This window comes from Mus musculus, chromosome 10 (assembly GCF_000001635.26).
Source record: "Mus musculus strain C57BL/6J chromosome 10, GRCm38.p6 C57BL/6J".
Classification (NCBI taxonomy): Eukaryota; Metazoa; Chordata; class Mammalia; order Rodentia; family Muridae; genus Mus; species Mus musculus.
The window spans coordinates 49,093,316-49,113,030 of record NC_000076.6 but is presented as its reverse complement, the minus strand read 5'-3'; the positions used below and the strand labels follow the sequence as shown (position 1 = coordinate 49,113,030).

General features: G+C 31.4%; 1 protein-coding gene across 13 annotated transcripts in view; it reads left to right on the top strand.

Annotated features, from left to right (window-relative positions):
• Grik2 (glutamate receptor, ionotropic, kainate 2 (beta 2)) overlaps nucleotides 1–19,351 on the top strand; it is a 696,482-nt gene extending 677,131 nt beyond the window's left edge. For 3 of the 13 annotated variants that reach the window (XM_011243122.3, XM_011243121.3, XM_030244887.1), the window contains one exon: nucleotides 11,759–13,447. In XM_011243122.3, the coding sequence (XP_011241424.1) occupies nucleotides 11,759–11,923 (165 nt within the window). In that variant the 3' untranslated portion in view covers nucleotides 11,924–13,447. Of the gene's footprint in view, nucleotides 1–7,965; nucleotides 8,053–9,382; nucleotides 9,522–11,758 lie in introns of those variants that run through there. The other 10 variants (XR_001779464.2, XM_011243120.3, NM_001111268.3 and 7 more) reach the window with 8 other exon arrangements.
• The last annotated feature ends 364 nt before the right edge of the window (nucleotides 19,352–19,715 follow it).

Sequence of the window (19,715 nt, the reverse complement as noted above, 5' to 3'; positions counted from 1 at the left end):
GTTCAGTGCTGTTAAATTAATGGAAGGCTATTGTTACTGAGGGAAGAAAAATCAGAAATGATATTATAAAAATAGAAATATTCTGTCCAAAATAATTTCAGGTTTTAAAAACAGCAATTTGAAGCTAGATAATAAATAAAATTTAACTTCAGTAGAATTCTCTCAGATTCTTTTGTTAGAAAAATTTTGCTTGCATTATAAAAACTATTAATAATTTTCCAAATTAATAAATATATACAAATATTGTAGTTTTGCCACTACATATTTTTCTTAATGAGTGTTTTACTTATTATATTAAACATCTTTATGAAAATATGTAAAGTCACATAGGTGTTAGTATAATTTTTCTTTGTACTTAAATATATTTAGTCACTTGTACAAATACTTTTGTAATTCTAGAATAAAAACTTTGTGATCACTTAACTTCTATATTTTTGGTTCTGTAAGTATAAAGAAAAATATAAAAATCACACAGATAGTACACATCGCTTCTGTATGTACATTTACATCTCTAGAATTGAAATGAGCAGCATTCTTTTCTATCTTCCAGTGCTGTATTTAGTTTTCTGTATATAATCGTCTTGGTTTTTGTTTTTAATAAAAGTATAAATTTTTTTAGAGATTTAGTCAATGTATAAGAGTGAGATTGTCTCTTCAGTACTAGGAAAGTTTATGAAGTTTTATTGTCAAAACTACAAAGCAGAAAAATGGTATTTAAAAGTATGATAGGCAATGTTAAAACATGTAAAATGCATTGTGCTAATATTCTTTGAAATGTACATACCAGGAATTATTTTTGTAAAAGCATAGTTGAAGAATATCTTCCTTTACTTTGGATGATTTAATGTTATAAATGTTGACCCACTCTTGAGCCTGAAATTTGAATATGGAATATCTTTAAATTTTACATGATTATAGTACTTGACACCTTTTTAGTAATCTTCTACAAATGAATATTTTGATAACCCTATTCGATCTGATGTTACCATGTGTAATTTTTGAATATTTCAGACACTTGTAGAACTTATGTTCTCACAACATGAAGACTGTATATTTTTGGTAACATGACTAAGCCAAATTCTGTTATGTTAAAATAAGTTAATTACGTATAAGTACACTTTGGCTACTCTGGTCTTTCTATGATGTCAAAATGGGTTTGAAAGCAAATCAAAATGTGCAACCAAGTTTAAAAAAATCATCAATATATCAATAGATATTTTTCAATGATTTGCCAAAACTGGTTTTTGGTTAGTTTAAAATAAACCCCATATTTATGAAAGAATATTGGGTTTTCTAGTGAGAATGTCTAGTCTTCTATATGTAATGATTCTTTTAAGCCTATCTTAATATTAAAATAAAGCAAATTGAATATAGACACTATTGAATTGTATTGTCATTATCTAAAGATGTTTCTTCATTTGATTTACCTGAGCTGTGTTCTTGATAATTAAAAAAAAATCATTCCTTTCCATTAAAACTCAAGGAGTATGGTTATTTAATTCTGAAAACAAATCTACATGGTTGTTATCACCTCTAACCAAATCAGTTCAACTATTCAAGATATCTAGCTTCAGAAATATGTGAACTTACTAAGACTTTTTATTAAATGAAATTAATTCATATTTATTGACAGGTATAAATAAACAATTATACCCACATACTATATTATATATACACATATTATATATACTATATTATATATACATATATGTAAAATATACATATATATAATGCTGGAGGATGACTGTGCTGAGCTGAGAGTAAGTGAATAATATTTGACCATCATCACTGATTCTCACAGAATCTACATTAATTTTATAATGAGCCCAAGTTTCTCTAACTCTGCATAAGAACCTGCAGTAAATGTCCCCAGCCACAATTTCAGGGTTTCAGCTTCTCTCCAGTTTACTCACTTCCAGTTCCTCTGATCACTTTAAAATATGCTCAGGTTGCCAAGGTCTTACTTCTTATTTTGACTGGAATGACCGTTGCCCTTCATTGTTCTTTGAATATTTCCAGCTACTATTTCAGGCCAGGCAGTTAGATTAGTCATTATATTGCCCCGCACAGTTTCCCTATGATAAAAAATAATATGTCTGATCTCTTCACATAGCTTGTTTCTGCAAGATATAGGTGTATGGTGATATTTGTTGTAACAGAAAACAACATGACTTGTATATTGTTTTATGCTTAGGTAGATGTATGTTGCATCATTTAAAATATTCCTCCTCACATTATGATATTTTAAAAGTGATTTCTCTCATACTAAAACATGCTCAAATATTAAGACTGGCTATCTTTTATTTATGGACCTACCCAATCATATCTTTCTTACTTCATAATACATTGTTGTATTTACATTTCTTATTTCAATATGAATACCTTTCTCCCAATAAGACTTTTTTCTCCTTTAGAATTAAAAATTCTAAATTCACACCACCCTTTTAAAATCTCCAAAACTTTAAGCAGTACCGGATGGCAAATTTTATGTATCCACCTATCTATGATCTGTCTGTCTCTCTGTCTTTCCTCTATCATCTATTTATCATCTATTGCTCTAATTATCGTGTATATATATTATTTGTATACTTTTCTCAATCTGATCTGCCTAACATATTTATCTTCTCTATATCATTTAAATTAATAATGTAGCTCACTATAGGAACCTATTTTTAAAAATATAAAATGGAGAATATCATTGTTTTAAGTAATTCAGTATATTAGACTAAACAATTATTGGTTTATTGGTTATTCCCATTTATGGTGATAATTTTTATTTTGTTTTTATTTCTTCATACTTCTGGAAAAATTCTCTGGCTAGATCATTCAGAAGTTTAATATTATAATTAAGCATACTTCTAGATTTTACTGTGAACTATATCTATATATACACATATATATGTATATTCTTTCATTCATTTGTTATACATTTATCATTCCTTTAGCTTAGATTTTATTAATAACATTAAAATCAAAATAAATACCTGTGAAGTTTCCTAATTAATATTTTTAAAGAAAGTATATCTGCAATGAGTTGTTTTACATATTAAAACAGACAAGAAGCTCTATTTCCATAATCAGCCACTAAATGCTTCATTGTCTACTTTCTCTTCATCTTCATTCACACTATAATACTTTAGTATTTTACAAAGGATGAGTGAAATATACTTATCTGAATGAGCTGAAATAAATAAATAAATAAATAAATAAATAAATAAATAAATATTTGCCACTTATTTGGTTTACATAAGGAAAACACATTTCATTATGAAGTTAAAAAAATGCCTGTTCACATTGTTTTATTGTATACCTGTATATAAATTACTGAGTTTCTTGAAATAAAAAAGTATGATGGTGCTGAAATAACTTTATGATTTTTAAGATGAAATGAATATAGTTAACATGTCTAACAACTAAAAACTAAAAATGCATGCTCCCATATTAAAATTGGAGTATATGGGGCTAGAGAGATGACTCAGTGTTTAGGAGCACTGACTGCTCTTCTGGAGGTCCTGAGTTTAATTCTCAGTGCCCACATGGTGGCTCACAATCATCTGTAATGGGGTCTGATGCCCTCTTCTGGTGTGTCTGAAGACAGCTACAGTGTACTCATATACATAAAATGAATAAATAGTTCTTTTAAAATTATACTATATGTATTCTGATTTGAATACATGTATGTGTTAAATTTTCAAACATGTTTGAAGTGTATATTATCTCAAAACTATGAGAGAAGGTAGTTCTAGTCATATTCCACCTAAGTCAATGTAGTTGTTGCTGAGGAAACACTGGGCTGTCTCAAACAAGAAATTTCTGCTATATTTTTCCAGTAAATCAAAACAAAATGTTTGTGTATACTTAGAAAGTTTTCGTTTATAGTTTTTAAAATATATATATAAGATGGCTGTAAATATAAGGGGTAGAGGTCCAAGAAAAGTCAATGGCTCAGTTTGATTTCTGTTAAGAGGAAATTTAGTTTTAATTTTTCAGGACAAAAGATCTTTATAACAGAAAATGTTTTTTAACAGAAGGCCACATCTCAAGCTGAGTGAGTTACATTTTATCATAACCAAAAACTATAAACAAGCTGTTCTCATAACTTCTTAAATGAATTATTCTCAGAATTTTGAAGGACTGATGTAACAGAAGTAATGCTTTTTAAACAATTTCCGTATTGATAAAAGTCTAGCAGTACAGAAATTGTTCACAAAGATTTTATTCCTGCATTTACATTTTACAAGTTATACATAAATAAAATACAAATATCTATACTTTTAGATAATTTTATTAATTAATTTACTGGACATCTTTATCACAGACCTCTCTCAGTCTTTCCCTGTCCATCATCCATTCCTCCCTTTCTCCCCAGAAAAGGCTCAGAGAAAGAAAGATTTGTCTTGGCAAACCAAGCTGCAATAGGACTAGGCTCATCTTCTATTGTGGATAGATAGGCAAGGCAATCCAGTTAGGGAAAAGGGACAGACTAAACAGCTACATTTGGTGAAAGATATTCAACTGAATTAAAAATTTCAAAAGTTAGAAGTTCTAGGATGATGCAATAGAAGACGTTTAGCATTAAAGGGTACAGATCTTTAGAACTCAAGCTCAAATTGTGAGTAAAACTGAATAAATGGTCCACTTGGAGTCATTATTATGTCACTATCTAGAAGTAGGATGCTCTTTTGTTTCCTGAGTGATATGCATAAGAACTAATGCATGATTTCTAAAATTGTCTTTTATGTAAACACCATTTATATCAAAACAGGACTCCTGAATTCATGTTCCTGTCTAATCTCCCAAATCAGCTAATCCATTCCTGTCAGTTGAAAATAATAACCCATTTTCTTTATCATTATAAGGTATATCCTAATATTAAGGCTGGGCCTTGATAAATAATTATGCTATCCCATTTTAATAAGTGACTTTTGAGGTTTTAAGACATGGTTCCTTCTTTAGATAAAAAAAAAAAAATCCCAATGTCAAAACCTTTCAACTTATCATTGGCAGAAAGGAAATGTGCATCTTCAGGGTTAGTAATGCTTTCCAAAACCAGAGGGACTGGCCTGACACTGTTTAAACAATGACCTCTCTAGAAAACGCATTTAGAAAGATATATGAAATTATAAGATAATTGCATTTCTCCCTTTCCCTTCCCTGCTCCAAATTGTTCCACATTCCTGTTACTCTCTGTCAAATCCATGGCATCTTTTTTTTATTAATTGACATTATATAAATATATGTGTTTAATGGTTTCTGTTTCAAAATATTTTCCTTTAATTTATTTATGACTGTGTATGCATAGGCCCATAAATGTGAATACAGGTATTCATGGAGATCAGCCATTTGACCATCTTATGTGGGTCCTGGGAACTGAATTCAGGTCCTATGCAAGATTAGGACGCACTTTGAGCTGCTGAATCAACTCTATAGATCTTGTTGACATGTTTCTTGATTGTTTTTTTCCCCCTGAAGTTGCATTTAGAACATGTATAAGTTAGATTGTTAAATTGGAAAAACACATTAAAGCCTTTGATCACACTCCCTTTCTAATTATTTCTGTTACCAATGTTTTAAGGTCTGATTTTTTTAATTTAAAAATGTACAAGCACAAATCACATTCGTAATTGGGTTTATGATTTCTTAGACTGTCTTTATTGCAAAAAATGAAGCAATATGCAGACATATGAGCTTATAAAAATGCTTTAAAGGGTGTGATCTGAGAACCTGTCATTTCTTACATTTATTCAAAGAAAGACTCTTATGTTAAGAATGATCTCACTCTAGCTGGGTGGTGGTGGCATACACCTTTAATCCCAGCACTTGGGGGGCAGAGACAGGTAAATTTCTGAGTTCGAGGCCAGCCTGGTCTACAAAGTGAGTTCCAGGACAGCCAGGGCTACACAGAAAAACCCTGTCTTGAAAAACAAAACAAAACAAAACAAAACAAAACAAAACAAAACAAAAACAAAAAAAAAATCTCACTCACTCATAGAAGCTAAAGTTATTGAATAAACAAAGACTAAAGGCAGAAAGGCAGTTTTCAGAAGCTGAGCAGTTAGAGGCTAGGGACAGGGAGGGGATGATGGAACAGTGGCTGTCAGGTTATGCTTAAATAACTATAAAGGGTTCTGGTGTCTCCCAATTTTTGTGTACAATTGTTGATGATGTTTAAAGGTTAAAGGTTTTAAAGTTAAAAAATTATACTTAATAAGGATCAAGCTTTTTCATTTAGCTGTAATACGAAAGTCACTTGTATATTAATATCATTGTTAACAATTATAAAGTTGGTGCATCTTATCTTCTTCTGCTTAATAACAGAAGCTTCCAGAGCCTGGCTCCTGGTTGCGTGAATGGGATGATTAGCAGGAATGTGATGATCAACACTTTTCTTCTCACAAAGCATCCATTGCTGTATTGACTAAAAGGCTTCTGCAGCTTTTTGCCTTTATTTATTGGTTGTACAGGTTTAAGTAAAGAAAATGTAACAATATGAAGTAGTGGTTCACTTTTATCAAAAAAATTAATATATTTGAAAAATTTAATATGAAACTGGGTAAATTTTGTTTGATGTAAAAATTCTGAGAATACTTTATATTTATTATCGTAATTATCAATATGTGTTTTATTACTGAACAACCCAGGCGGAGTGTAGTATGCTATATTGTTTAATGTCCTGACGTTATTTTTCATTTTTGTATATTTTTTGTTTGATTTATAACTACAGTACGTAAAAACCAAAGATTACTAAGAAGAAAATTTAGGTAAATGTTCAGTTAGCCATGAACTCATGAAGAAGGAGGTTACTTGAATATTTCAGGATTTGCAGATCTCTAATACTATTGATATATCAACCTGATATCTACAACTTATTTTCAAGGCTTAGTTTTATTTTCTCTAAAATTACAGCAGTTATGCAAAAGTATTTCTCAAAAACAGATGTGTAAACTTTCCTCTAAAAAAAATCTTTTTAAAATATTTGAACATTTTAAAAAAGTTGGAATAGCACTAAATATTAAGATCAAAATTGATATATGGTTTGAAAATCAGTATTTTAGCTAGTAATTTATACTCTTAGTGGCTTCTCTGTTATGTTATGTTATACTTCAGGTCAATTCACTTGTTATATATAAGATATTAGGTGTTTGATATATCTTTAAGCGCTGCCAATTATAGTCAGATAAATTAGGAGATAATTTTGACTTGGTCACATTAAATAACATTTATTTTTCTTATAACACCGAGATTTCTTAAAGTATTATATAACATTTACATGTTTATTACACTTTATCTGTATTTATTCAGTTATTACTTAATGTGATATAATTTTCTGTGAATAATCTCAGTGACCATTTTGACTGTATATAACTCTTCATTCTTGAGTAAATGCCTAATAAAACCAGAAAATAACTGGAAAATATCAATGTATTAGTTGTCTATGTGTAATTAATTTGCCATTAAATAGTTTAAGTGACAAACACAAACAAAACATTTTGATTGATCTTCAGGGCCTCATAGATGCTCAACAATCTTTCTATAGATGTTCAATTCTTTTAGGCAAAATGACTGTAAAAACTTTTCAATGAAAAGTAGAATAATGTTTAGTTACATTATTACTTTTAAGGAATAGGACAGCAGGTCAAATAAAATGTAGTTTCTTAGTAAAATATATATGAGTATTCTTGCTCAGAGGGCAAATACATTTTTAATGAGGATTATTAAACGTTAATTGAAAAAAAAACAACTAATTCCATTGTATCAGTTTCTAGTTTTAGCATAGAGTAAACTTCAAATATGTCTATGTGCTATGTAGAACATTTTTACAGGTAGATCACAGCCTTCTTCATTTCCAGGGATGTGTAAATAACAGGTTGCTTCATTCAATGTAGTGAATTTTATGAAGAGTTTTACTTATTCTAATGCAATTATACATGCTAACAGCTCAAAGATTTAAATTTTCATTTTCAGGAATCTTCTATTTGGTTAGTGCCACCATACCATCCAGACACTGTTTAGTAAACTTTTGAAACTTTCTAAAAGAGGTTTTTAATGATGGTTAGTATCCTTGTGCCTTACTTTTCCTTTTTGTAGTCTGTTACCGTAATGTGGAGAAACATTTTAATGTTGTTTTCACTCGAAGGAACTTCCCACACTGAAGAGCACACCACAAGAGTTCATCCCCAACATAAGGGTTTAAAGGCAAGGCACCCTTCTGTCCCTCGGCCTTGCTCCTTTTTTTCCCTCTCTACCTCCACTCATCCTTCTCTTTCCTGTCATTCTTTCTCTTGCTTTTTAGTGACACATGAGTATTTTAGAGACATTTCAAATTAAAATAAGAAAAAACCTCAATCCATATTTAGAATGATCTGCTTCTCTTGAATGATATGAAATTAAAGCTATTTTTAAACATCCTCATAATTTTAACCAGCACAGACTAAAAGAATAAAGGCTTATATAAACTCTATGGATTTTACTGGAGGCAGAGATCTATTTGGAGAATTTGTAATTCGGAACTGAGGTAGATAATGGCAGGTCAAAATGTCAAGAAATGAATAAAAAAAAATCAGAAATATAGTTTGAAAGTTATGGTTAGCAGACATTGGAATGAGAACAAAGAGAAGAAAACCTTTATCTCACAGTCAATTTATTCATAAACAAAATTATCTTTCTGATAAAGGTATACTGATAGGTAAAGAAAGTACTGGCAAATTTCAGCTCATTCAGAGAGAAAATTAACAAAATTAGTATTTTAAAATTATATGATAAAGAGCACAGATTGATTAAAAGTTATTTGTTACAAATTTTGTCTATTTCATATGTGACTTGCATTGGAAATGTGGTTCACAGTTTAATTAAGATTAATTAATTAAGATTATATAATAAGAGATAAATCTTTATTTTTATAAAGATTGGATATTTAATTGAAGCAAGATTTTATTTATGCTTTATATTAGTATCATAAATTTGACACTATGTGACATTACTTCAAAAATTTTCATATGTATTAATGTGTGGTTTGAAGCAAGCACTTACTACTAAGGATTAAATATCTTATTATAAATGAGATACAATCTTTTCTAGTAGAAGTTATATGCACATTGATTTTTTTCCATGAAAACAAGCTACTTAGCCTATTCTTTTAATATAAAATTAATGTTTCCACTTTGTTATAAAACTTATATGATCAAATAGGCTGAGGATAAGATGGCATGCCATGTTAAACATTAGTTGATATTTAGGAACTCTGTATTAAATAAAGCCATCTTTCAAACAATTGAAACCATTCACACTTTAAACCATTTTTAAATGTCAATGGGATCAACTTCTAACCTTGTAATAATAACTGTATTTTATTAATTGATTCTTCTATTAAATGTTTCAACAGAAAGTCAAGACTATCTTACCTCAAGACAATGTATTCCTTCCCCTTTTGGAATCAGATTTTTCCATTTCTACCGTGTTGTCATCATCACCATCTTCATCATCATTATCATCATGTTGTTAATAAATACATCTAATAGAAGGTATTAAGCAATAAGCAAAACCATTCCAACGTACCAGCTGACAGTGGCATATAGAGTTTTGAATTAAAATATGTCATACATTTCAAAAGCTATAATTTAACACATAATAAATAATGCCAAGCAATAGTTCTGTAGTATGAGGGGAAACCATTACTAGCATTTAATCTTCACCTATTACAAGTGCTAATACATTAACTGTTTTACGTATTCAAAGTTACTAAAGCCTTGGTGTTTTCTATTGTATTTTATGAAGCTTCTAAAGGGCAAGCAAACCTTACACAATTCATTCAGAAGCAGTGTTAAATAAAAAGGCACTGGAGGCATGGGTAGCTATGGTTAACTATGTTGCTGTTTGAAGAGCATACATATGCACAGCAGCAAGAGCTCAGTATTTTTTAACTTCAGTGAGAGTGGAACACTGAAAACCCAGAGTCTAGAGAGAAAAGAATCAAAAAGAAAACTCACTGAGGGAATAAAGCAAAATTGAATAAAGAAAATGTAGGCTGTGGAAGGAGTTTTCTGAATGAAACTTGTATTTTATAGTGAGGCAATAAATAAGTTAGATTCCCATTAAGGTTTAAAGTACTTAGCACAGCATGTCCAAGAACAAGGAGAAGTCAGAGAGGACGGGGTTGGACACCCAAGCAGACAGTGATGTGTGAAGAGAAGAAAAAGACTGCAGTAAAACAACAGGAACATAGGTCATGACAAGGTGACTGATTTAGAGAATTCCTCATAAGAGAAAGAGGAGAAAATGGTTTGAACTGCATCTTATGTAATGAAAAACATTGATATCAGAGAATTCTTTATGAAACAGGAGAAAAAGATTTCAACTGTTTCTTATGTGATGAAAGACATTGATATTAAAGACCTCAGTTTTTCTACTGACTACCTGTAATCTTTCAACAGAAGAGAAAAAGGTTAAGGAAACTACTAGAAAGTGAGGATATGGCCATGAAGTAATAAAAAGGTTTTAGAACAATATTTAAATCACAAAACTGCAGACAGGATGTTTTACTGTATATTAGCAGTTACAATTTGCATTCTCTCTTGAGTTATTTTACACAAACACACTGAGGCCTGAATAATTTGTAATGACAGTTTTAGTGTCACAAATGATTATACACTCAAAATGTTTTTAAAACAATAGAAACACTCGTTTATTATTTTTTATCTTGTATCCTAATATGATAAACTACAAAGCAACAATGGCTAACTCAATAGTATGTCTCAAAATATCTATTTTTATCTCATCAGGTTTCATATCATTTTTAAATATTCACAAATGTCTAACTTTATATATTGTGTACATTTTTAGTTTTTGTATAGAAGATGCTAATTATAGTCTCATCCCATCTGAACTTGCATCTATAGTATGTAGTTGGATTGCACATCCGCTCTCTGTGTCTTAATCAAGTAAGGAAATAGATTAACAAAAAATATTTTGCATAAATGAGTCATATGGATAGAGAAACACTGAACTAATGAGCCTGATATGTATGCAGAATTGGTAGAAAATCTTTTGCCAATAAGATGAAAGTCATAGAGTTATTCTATCCACATGGGATAAACAATTTTTGTCTTTCCATTGTGAAGACATTGGTAATGAATTATAAATAATGTGTGTTTAGGTGTTTAAAATATGACCAGTTCCCATTTCATGACTGTATTATACATGTTTCTAGTCACTGTCAATGTTCTATAGGTATAATAATAACAAAACTTGTAAATAAATTCCACATTTTATGTTTATATTTTTGTTTGTCTGAGTGCCATTTTTGTTGTTTTGAGATATACAGCAGAGAAACAATGTTTAGAGAAAACTTGTGTATCTCATCTTCTGACCTGAAAAATACATCTTATATTATGATTACTTATAAAACATGATTGAGTACCTGGTAGAGATTTGTTTGTGTTTAAATTTTAAAGTAGACATCTATATAATGCTAATAAACTTTACATAGTATCATAGGAAAATCCAATTAGATCTATTTGAATAATAAAAATTATTAATGGAGAGTTTATTTCATTATCAGGTGGCAGATTTCTTTAAATTAGCCCATATGTTGTAATATTCTCATTATTGTGTTTCATGTATTAAAATATAATACTTTGTTATAATCATCATGAAACTCTAAAAGTTCTAGGCTGGCATGCTGACCAGTCTGTGAAAATGATTGTTACATTCTGTCTGCCTATAACTTTTGTAATGCCTATCTCTCTGTGTTCTTCTGTAGAGGTCCTTCTGTAGCGCCATGGTGGAAGAACTGAGAATGTCTCTGAAGTGCCAGCGTCGGCTCAAACATAAGCCACAGGCCCCAGTTATTGTGAAAACAGAAGAAGTTATCAACATGCACACATTTAACGACAGAAGGTTGCCAGGTAAAGAAACCATGGCATGAAGCTGGGAGGCCAATCACCCAAGCACAAACTGTCGTCTTTTTTTTTTTTTTCAAACAATTTAGCGAGAATGTTTCCTGTGGAAATATGCAACCTGTGCAAAATAAAATGAGTTACCTCATGCCGCTGTGTCTATGAACTAGAGACTCTTGTGATCTAAGCAGTTTCAGTGATCAGACTTGATTTACAAGCACCATGGATCGACAAAGTTACACGGGGTTACACTGTTTATCATGGGTTCCTCCCTTCCTTTGAGTGAATGTTACATGAAAATGTTGTGGCTGGTTTCAAATGCAGTCCAGAGAGAAACTGCTGGTTCCTTCTGAAGCTCAACTGTTGTCAGGAGATGGAATGTTGGGGCCCAAAAGGATAACCAATAAAAATGCCATAATTTATAAAAGCAAAACAAAAAGCGTGTGAAATCTGCAAAAATTGTAGTGTCACAAGAAACAGTATAGTCCCATGGTCACCAACAAAATGAGGTGATAATGTTACTAGCCCCCAATACTCAGTAAAATCATCATCTGAATAGATAATGTGTTCATAGAATGTGGAAAAAATGTAATGCAAAACATATCAGTATTCAATCAAAGTGGAACAGAAAGCAGACCACCATCAGTTATTTTCCTTTCTCAATAGTCTGTGTCATGGATTGTGATATAGATGGCAATTATCTATCTAATTGTTTTCTTAAAATACCCATGGCAAATATTTTAAAATGCAACTTGCTCCCAGGAACCCCTACCCTAACCTACACTAGAAATAAAAAAGCCACCACTGGTATAAAGATTCTGATGTAAAAGATATGTTTTTCAATCCTTGTCATGAATTGTAAAACAGGGCTCAGTATTACTGGTTATATGGAAGACTGAAGCTTTCACTCTGACATTCTGATATGTCAGCTGAAACTCTCCTTCCTCCTGGAAAGGACCTTGATGGAGCCTGGGCAGATTCCATTGATAAGACTGGGGACTTGTCACCTATACAGAACTACGTGACAGAACTTTGAGGTGGACTGCATTTAACAATAGTCACAATGTTAAAAGAACAAAATTCTTGAGCAGTTTTTTTTTTCTGTTTTGTTTTAAAAAATGTTCAGGTTTATTTGTGGAAATGCAAGATTTCTATGAAAATAGTTTTTGTATGGAAATTTTTGTAATACTTTTTATCAACAAAATAAGAACATGTGTTCCTGTCAGGGGTGTGATGTCAAGCATGAACGGTAGTGCGTGTGCACCACCAACGTTTGGTGAAAACTATTTTTATCAAGAAAAAGGAATCATAGAAGAGAAATATTTTCAAGTTAGATACTATAAAAGCTAGGTGCACTACCACCACGGCTTGTCACGCCACACCCCTGAGTCCCACAAGGCAGATAACATATTGTAATGAACAGTTGTGTGTAAAATGATAAAAGACACAGACCTCTTGACAACATTGTGAAAACAGTTGAGTGCACACAGTTTGCTGTTTGAATCCAATGCACAAAAATTTTACAAAACTCCATTAAAATTATGTCCATTTTACTTTCAGCTTTGGCTTTGATTTTTCTCTTGCATGTGTAAATGAATGTAACATGGTGGTTTTGTATAGAAAATATACATCAAGGGGTCTTAGGATCTCAAAGTTAGAATCTTCCCAACTTACAGCAAAAAGGAAAAGGCCATCCTGGAGGTGCTCCTCTCTTTCTCTCTCCCTTCCTCTGTCTCTCTCTTTGACTCTGTCTCTTTGTGTCTCAGTCTTTCTCTATATCAGTTTTTCTCTGTCCCTCTCTACCTCTGGCTCTATCACTCTCTGTCTCATTTACACACATACACACACACACACACACACACACACACACACGAATAAAGACATATACATTGGTTTTAGAATTAGGGTAGCTGGAATAAAAAGAATATGATTGTAGAGATGGCAACCTTTATCTTATCTCATTTGTAGCTGGAAATTGACTAAGTTCACTGTGCTGCATTATGTTGTGGAATGGTAATTATCTACTTTGGTTCAACTCATATCCAATTTCAGAATTTTCTGTGCATTGATACTTCAATAATCATCAGCAGAGGAACAAAAAGGGAAAAGTTTAGAATTAATAATTAATTTTAGATCCTAACATATTAATAGAAACAAACTATAACAGTTTTACGTTTTGAAAATCAAATCTGTAAGATTCAACTTATTTTCCTGATTAATTAATTAATTAATTCTAAGTGTGCAATTATAATTGGAATCTGACAAAAAAAAAACCCCACTGGAAAAGTTTCCATAATGTATTTCTTAAAATAGTAAAAATTGCATAATCAAATTATCTCAAATTAATTAAGATTTATATATGTGAGCACTTTAAATATTTTATGCTATGATTATTATCAGATTTCAATGATTATTTTGTTCAAGCTACAAATGTAGCTATACAAATCACTGCTAAAGTAGCAGTACTGGTGTATTAGTGCCAACCAAGTTTAAATAAGGAAAATAATATAAGTATTCAGATTATTAAGATGCTGTTTTTAACAAACAAATTTTAAATTTTATGAAAATATGAATTTGTAAAGGAAACAAACTTCATTATTAATATTATGGGGAAATTCTGTGAATATATACAATCTGACACATGTAGAATTTGCACATTCGATGAGAAACTGTGTCAAAAATGATCAATTGAAGCAACTCATTTAATAAAAAAGAACTCTCACTAAGCAATGCTTTAATATGTTTTAAAGATATAATTTTAAACACTTGGAAATCTTATATATGTGAGTATAAAAACACATTAAATATTCATATCTTAATTTACTTAAAAGAGTTTTAACTTCAATTTATTACTGAATTTAATAATCATAAACATTGGGTATAAAATTACAACTTTATTGTTAAGCAGCCAGAAGAGAATGAATTCTGGTAAAATTTGATAATGATTTTATTGAAAAATTGAATTAAGTTCTTAAATATGTAACAACCTTACTAGACATTAACTTTATAAATGATATTAAATGTTTATAATATATTCTTTTACATTCTAATTCTAATTAATACTTCATACATGTATAAGTACTTAAATTTTCCAAAACACCTGGTCATAATATATATATTAATTTTAATTATAATAAAAATGCTAATTACTTTCATACATAATATCAAACAATGAAAAAACTCTAGGTTGGAAGCATGTAAGAGTTCTCAGCATTTTCTAGAGGAAAAATCAAAAGCAAAGAGAAGCTAATACCTGTTCTAGGCAACATCAGAACCTATGAATTGAGAGGATGAATGGAGGCTCATGGACTTCAGCTATAGAAACCAACAAGGATGGAGACACCAGAGGTTTTATACCCACATTTACTACCACTAAATAATCAGTATCTCCCTGGGAACACCAAAGAAACACACATAATTACCACTGAACAACCCTAACTCTCATGGGAACACAAGAGAAATATAGTCTAGTTTATAAATGTGTAAAATGAAGAATAGTTTATTGATGGGAATATTTCAGATATTTTGTTGCTCACTTATATCTACATATAAGTGCATATGTAATAAAAATTCATATCCCATGGCACCATTCTTGGGTGGTATAGATATGAAACATTGCTGGTTTCAAAATGTTTAAGGATTGTGTCAACTTTTGATGTCTGTTTACTTTGAAATATATTGTAACTGCAGAAAAGTGCATATACAAGGCATATATACACAGAATTGCTGCTAGTTGTTATAGTTTTAAACACAGTTATTGTGCCATTTAACCCAGGCTCAATGAAAGTTCTCTGACTTGCTGATAACATTTTCAGGGAAGAAATTACAGTGATCTTTGATCATGAAATGTATAATTAACTCATCTGTGTTTGACTATGCCAATAGAGTGTGTACAGCATTGTAGAGAAACAGTCTTGGGATTTTGTGGCAGCTTTTAAAGGTAGAATCATAGCAATGAAAACTTTGGTTATGCCTGTCCTACCTAAATGTATACAAAATTTGAACCATTTTCCTCCATTGTGAGCTGATACGTGACCAGATCTGCAGACATGTAAAATTGTGAAGTTATTCCCTTGTCTTTAGGTATTTGCCTCAATGCAAATTCAAATGTAATAATTTTTTTTATTTCTCTTAAAATATGTCAGTTAATTATTTGATTTTTTCTCAATTTTGGTGGTTTTATAGAAATGCTGAATAGGCTCAATGGGTTTTAGATGTTTTATGTCTATTATTCTACTCTAGTCTATAATTATCTGGATATTCATTGACTCCTAGCTCAAAATTAGTTCCTTGGAAAATTTGAAGACTTTCCACTATTTCCTCTTCCCCCTCATCTATTTCCCATTTTCTCCCCCATTTCCATCTCTTTCCCCCATTCCTCATCCTTTATATATATATATATATATATATATACATATATATATATATATATGTGTGTGTGTGTGTGTGTGTGTGTGTGTGTGTGTGTGTGTGTGTACTTGCTTTTTTATTATCTTGTCTAATGTTGAGATTGCTGTGGAAAACCTAAAATCATGATCAGATGGTCACAGTTCTTTGATCATCTTCTTCTTCTTCTTCTTCTTCTTCTTCTTCTTCTTCTTCTTCTTCTTCTTCTTCTTCTTCTTCTTCTTCTTCTTCTTCCTCTTCCTCCTCCTCCTCCTCTTCCTCCTCCTCTTCCTCTTCGTCGTCTTCTCCTTCTCCTCCTTCTTTTCCTTCTCTTCCTCCACCTCTTCCTTTCTTCTTCTTTTCCCTCTTCTTCCTCCTTCTCTTGTGCCTCCTCTTTTTGTTTTTCTTACTTCTCTCTTTGTCTCTATCTCTATGTTTCTGTTTCTTTGTCTCTGTCTCTCTCTCTGTGTCTCTGTCTGTCAGTCTCTGTCGGCCTGTCTGTCTTTCTCTCTGTCTCAGATGTAGATTGATCTGTATCAATTGTACTAACCCTTACTAGACTCCTTAATAAAGCTACTATTTTTCAATTTTAAGAAAAGACCTTGAAATAATACTTCATTGTCTTCCTTTCTTCATATTTCCTTTGTTCTCTCTAAATCTGTTCTTATGACTTGTAATTACTTAACTTTGAATCTTCAGTCTATTTACTTTTCTATTTCTCTATATTGTTATTTTAAGTCTATAATCTAAAATACTTTTTTAGTTTCTCCTATCTTTGACATTGTTTTAATTTCTGTAAGTTACTGTTTAATTCCTATGACATCTTCACTTATATCATAGTAGTTGATCATAATTGTTCTTTATTCCCATCATTAGGAAAAGACATTGTATATTCCTGTTCTTTTCTATTTTTTTCACCTGAGTTGAAGGTATTATTGAGATAACAGTTGAGTCATTTACCCTCCAGTTACTCCTCCCAGTTCTTTTCACTTTCTCTCCCACATGTATCTACTTCCTGTTTGTCTCTCATTCAAAAAGGAAAGGCCTCTAAGAGATAACAGCAAAATTTAACAACATAAAATATAATAACATAAAACACACAAGCAAAAACTGTCACATCAAAGTTGAACAAGATAAACCAACAAAACAAAAAGAGCCTCAAGAAGGCAGAAGAATCAGAGAGCCTCTTGTTCACTTACCTCAGTTGAATTAGAATTGGTTCTTATCCTGTGGGTAGTGACCCATTTAGAGGTAGAATGACCCTTTCTTAAAGTTTTCCTAAGACAATCAGACAATATAGATGTTTACATTATGATTTATAAATAGCAAAATTATAGTTATGAAATAGAGGCAAAAATAATTTTATGGTTTTGGGTCATTACAACATTAAGAACCATATTTGAGGGTTCTAGCCTTAGGAAGGTTGAAAACCACTGAATTATAAAGGGCCTTGTCTCCTTGTGTCCTCTACCCTTTTGAATCTTTCACATTTCTCACCTCATCTTCTGTGGGTGGGATTTAGTGGAGACATCCCACTGAAAGCTGTGTTCCAAATGCATCTGTTTGTTAAATGTCATCCGTCAACTCTTACTGTTCTCTTTATGATGATGTAAAGTAGAATAAACATCACTGGCAAATTTTTGTTTATGTTAAGTTGTGACAGAATGTTCATCTAACTTGAGTAATCCTGTAGGTGAATATATGTGGACTACTTGATGAATAATCTGTCCAAGTACCTCCGTTTGGTTTTTACTTCTTGGGTATATTAGATTTGCAGAGAGGTGTCTTTTAACTTCATTCCTAATGCCTTGAAATCCTGATCACTATATTTCAGCCACCAGAGTCAAGAACTTATCACTGCAAATTCTGCCCTGTGTGTGAGTGAATAAAGCAATTTTTGTCCCATTTATTCTGAAAATTTGCGTTTAATTATATCTCACATTCTTCATACTAGAATATACATTTTCCTCTTTTAAAAATATGCACACCTGACAGACTGTGTTTGAAATAGTGGGAACACCATACTCTATGGTTCCAGTGTCTGTTTTGACCATCACATTACTATCTTCTCTCCCAAGGGCCAAGTCTACCAAGTGGAATATGCCTTTAATGCTATTAACCAGGCTGGTCTTATACTTGTAGCTGTCAGAGGAAAAGACTGCTCAGGTTTTGTCACATAGATGAAAGTACATGACAAATTACTAGATTCCAACACACTTGTTGAAGATAACTGAAACCAGTGGTTGTATAATGATGGGAGTAACAGCTGACAGACTCCAGGTACAAATGGCACACTATGAGGTAGTTAATTGGAAAGACAAAGGTAACTATGAGTTTCCTGTGGACATGCTATGTAAAAGAATTGCTGATATTACTCAAGTCAACACACAGAATAATGAAATGAGGCTGCTTCATTGTTGTTTGATTTTTTTTTACTGGTATAAATGAAAAAACAAGGCCCTCAAGTGTACTAGTGGAATCCTATAGGTGTTAAGCCATGACAGCAGAAGTTAAATGAATATAACCAACCAGCTTCCTTGAAAACAATAAGTGAGGAAGAAAATTGATTGGATATTTGAATAAACATTTAGATAATGTAATTACATGTCTGCCTACTATTCTGTCGATTGGTTTCAAACTTTCAGAAATAGAAATTGGAAGAGTTAGAGTTGAAAATACTCGATTCAGGATTCTTACAGAAGCAGAGATTGGCACTCATCTTGTTGTTCTAGCAGAGAGACTGAACATTGTCATCAGTTTACCAAATCTGTGATGCCACTTGCCTGTGTGTTTGATAAAAACCAACATCATAGAGGCTCCACAGCTTAAAATGGAACCTCTTCCACTCCTGCCACTGAGCTGCTTAGGACTCTGTATAAATAAAAACAGTCCTTTTGGAAAAATAAATATGTACACTGTACTTAAAAATAAACACATGAAATTTTTATGTGCTACGTTAAAACCTAACTCCAAAATTTAAAGAAACGCTACAATTGTCCACATCCATTAAAAGACTCCTTGTTATTTTATGTTCTCTTTTGTACCACTATTAAATTGATTCTCTATTGCTATTTCCTGTTTCTTTGGTGGTTTTCTGACATAACTGTGTGATCCCTGATTTTTACTCAGCTCTCTTTGATGAGTTCTGCATCTGTGTATGTATGTATGTATCATTTTCTGGGATGATCTTTGGCTTCCAACATTTTGTTTCATTTCTCCTCATTGTTCTTGACATATTTATATTTAAACTTCCTCATTACTATAATTTTTATATAGAACAAAATTTTATATGCATAATGTACTCTTGTCTGAATTCACTCTTGTCTGCAGCTAGAACTCTTTCTTTAAAAACCATTATTCAGAAATCTAGTTTTTAACCAAATAAAATGTGGACGTACTGTGTTCAAGTTACATTCATACCGAATAGGATTAGTT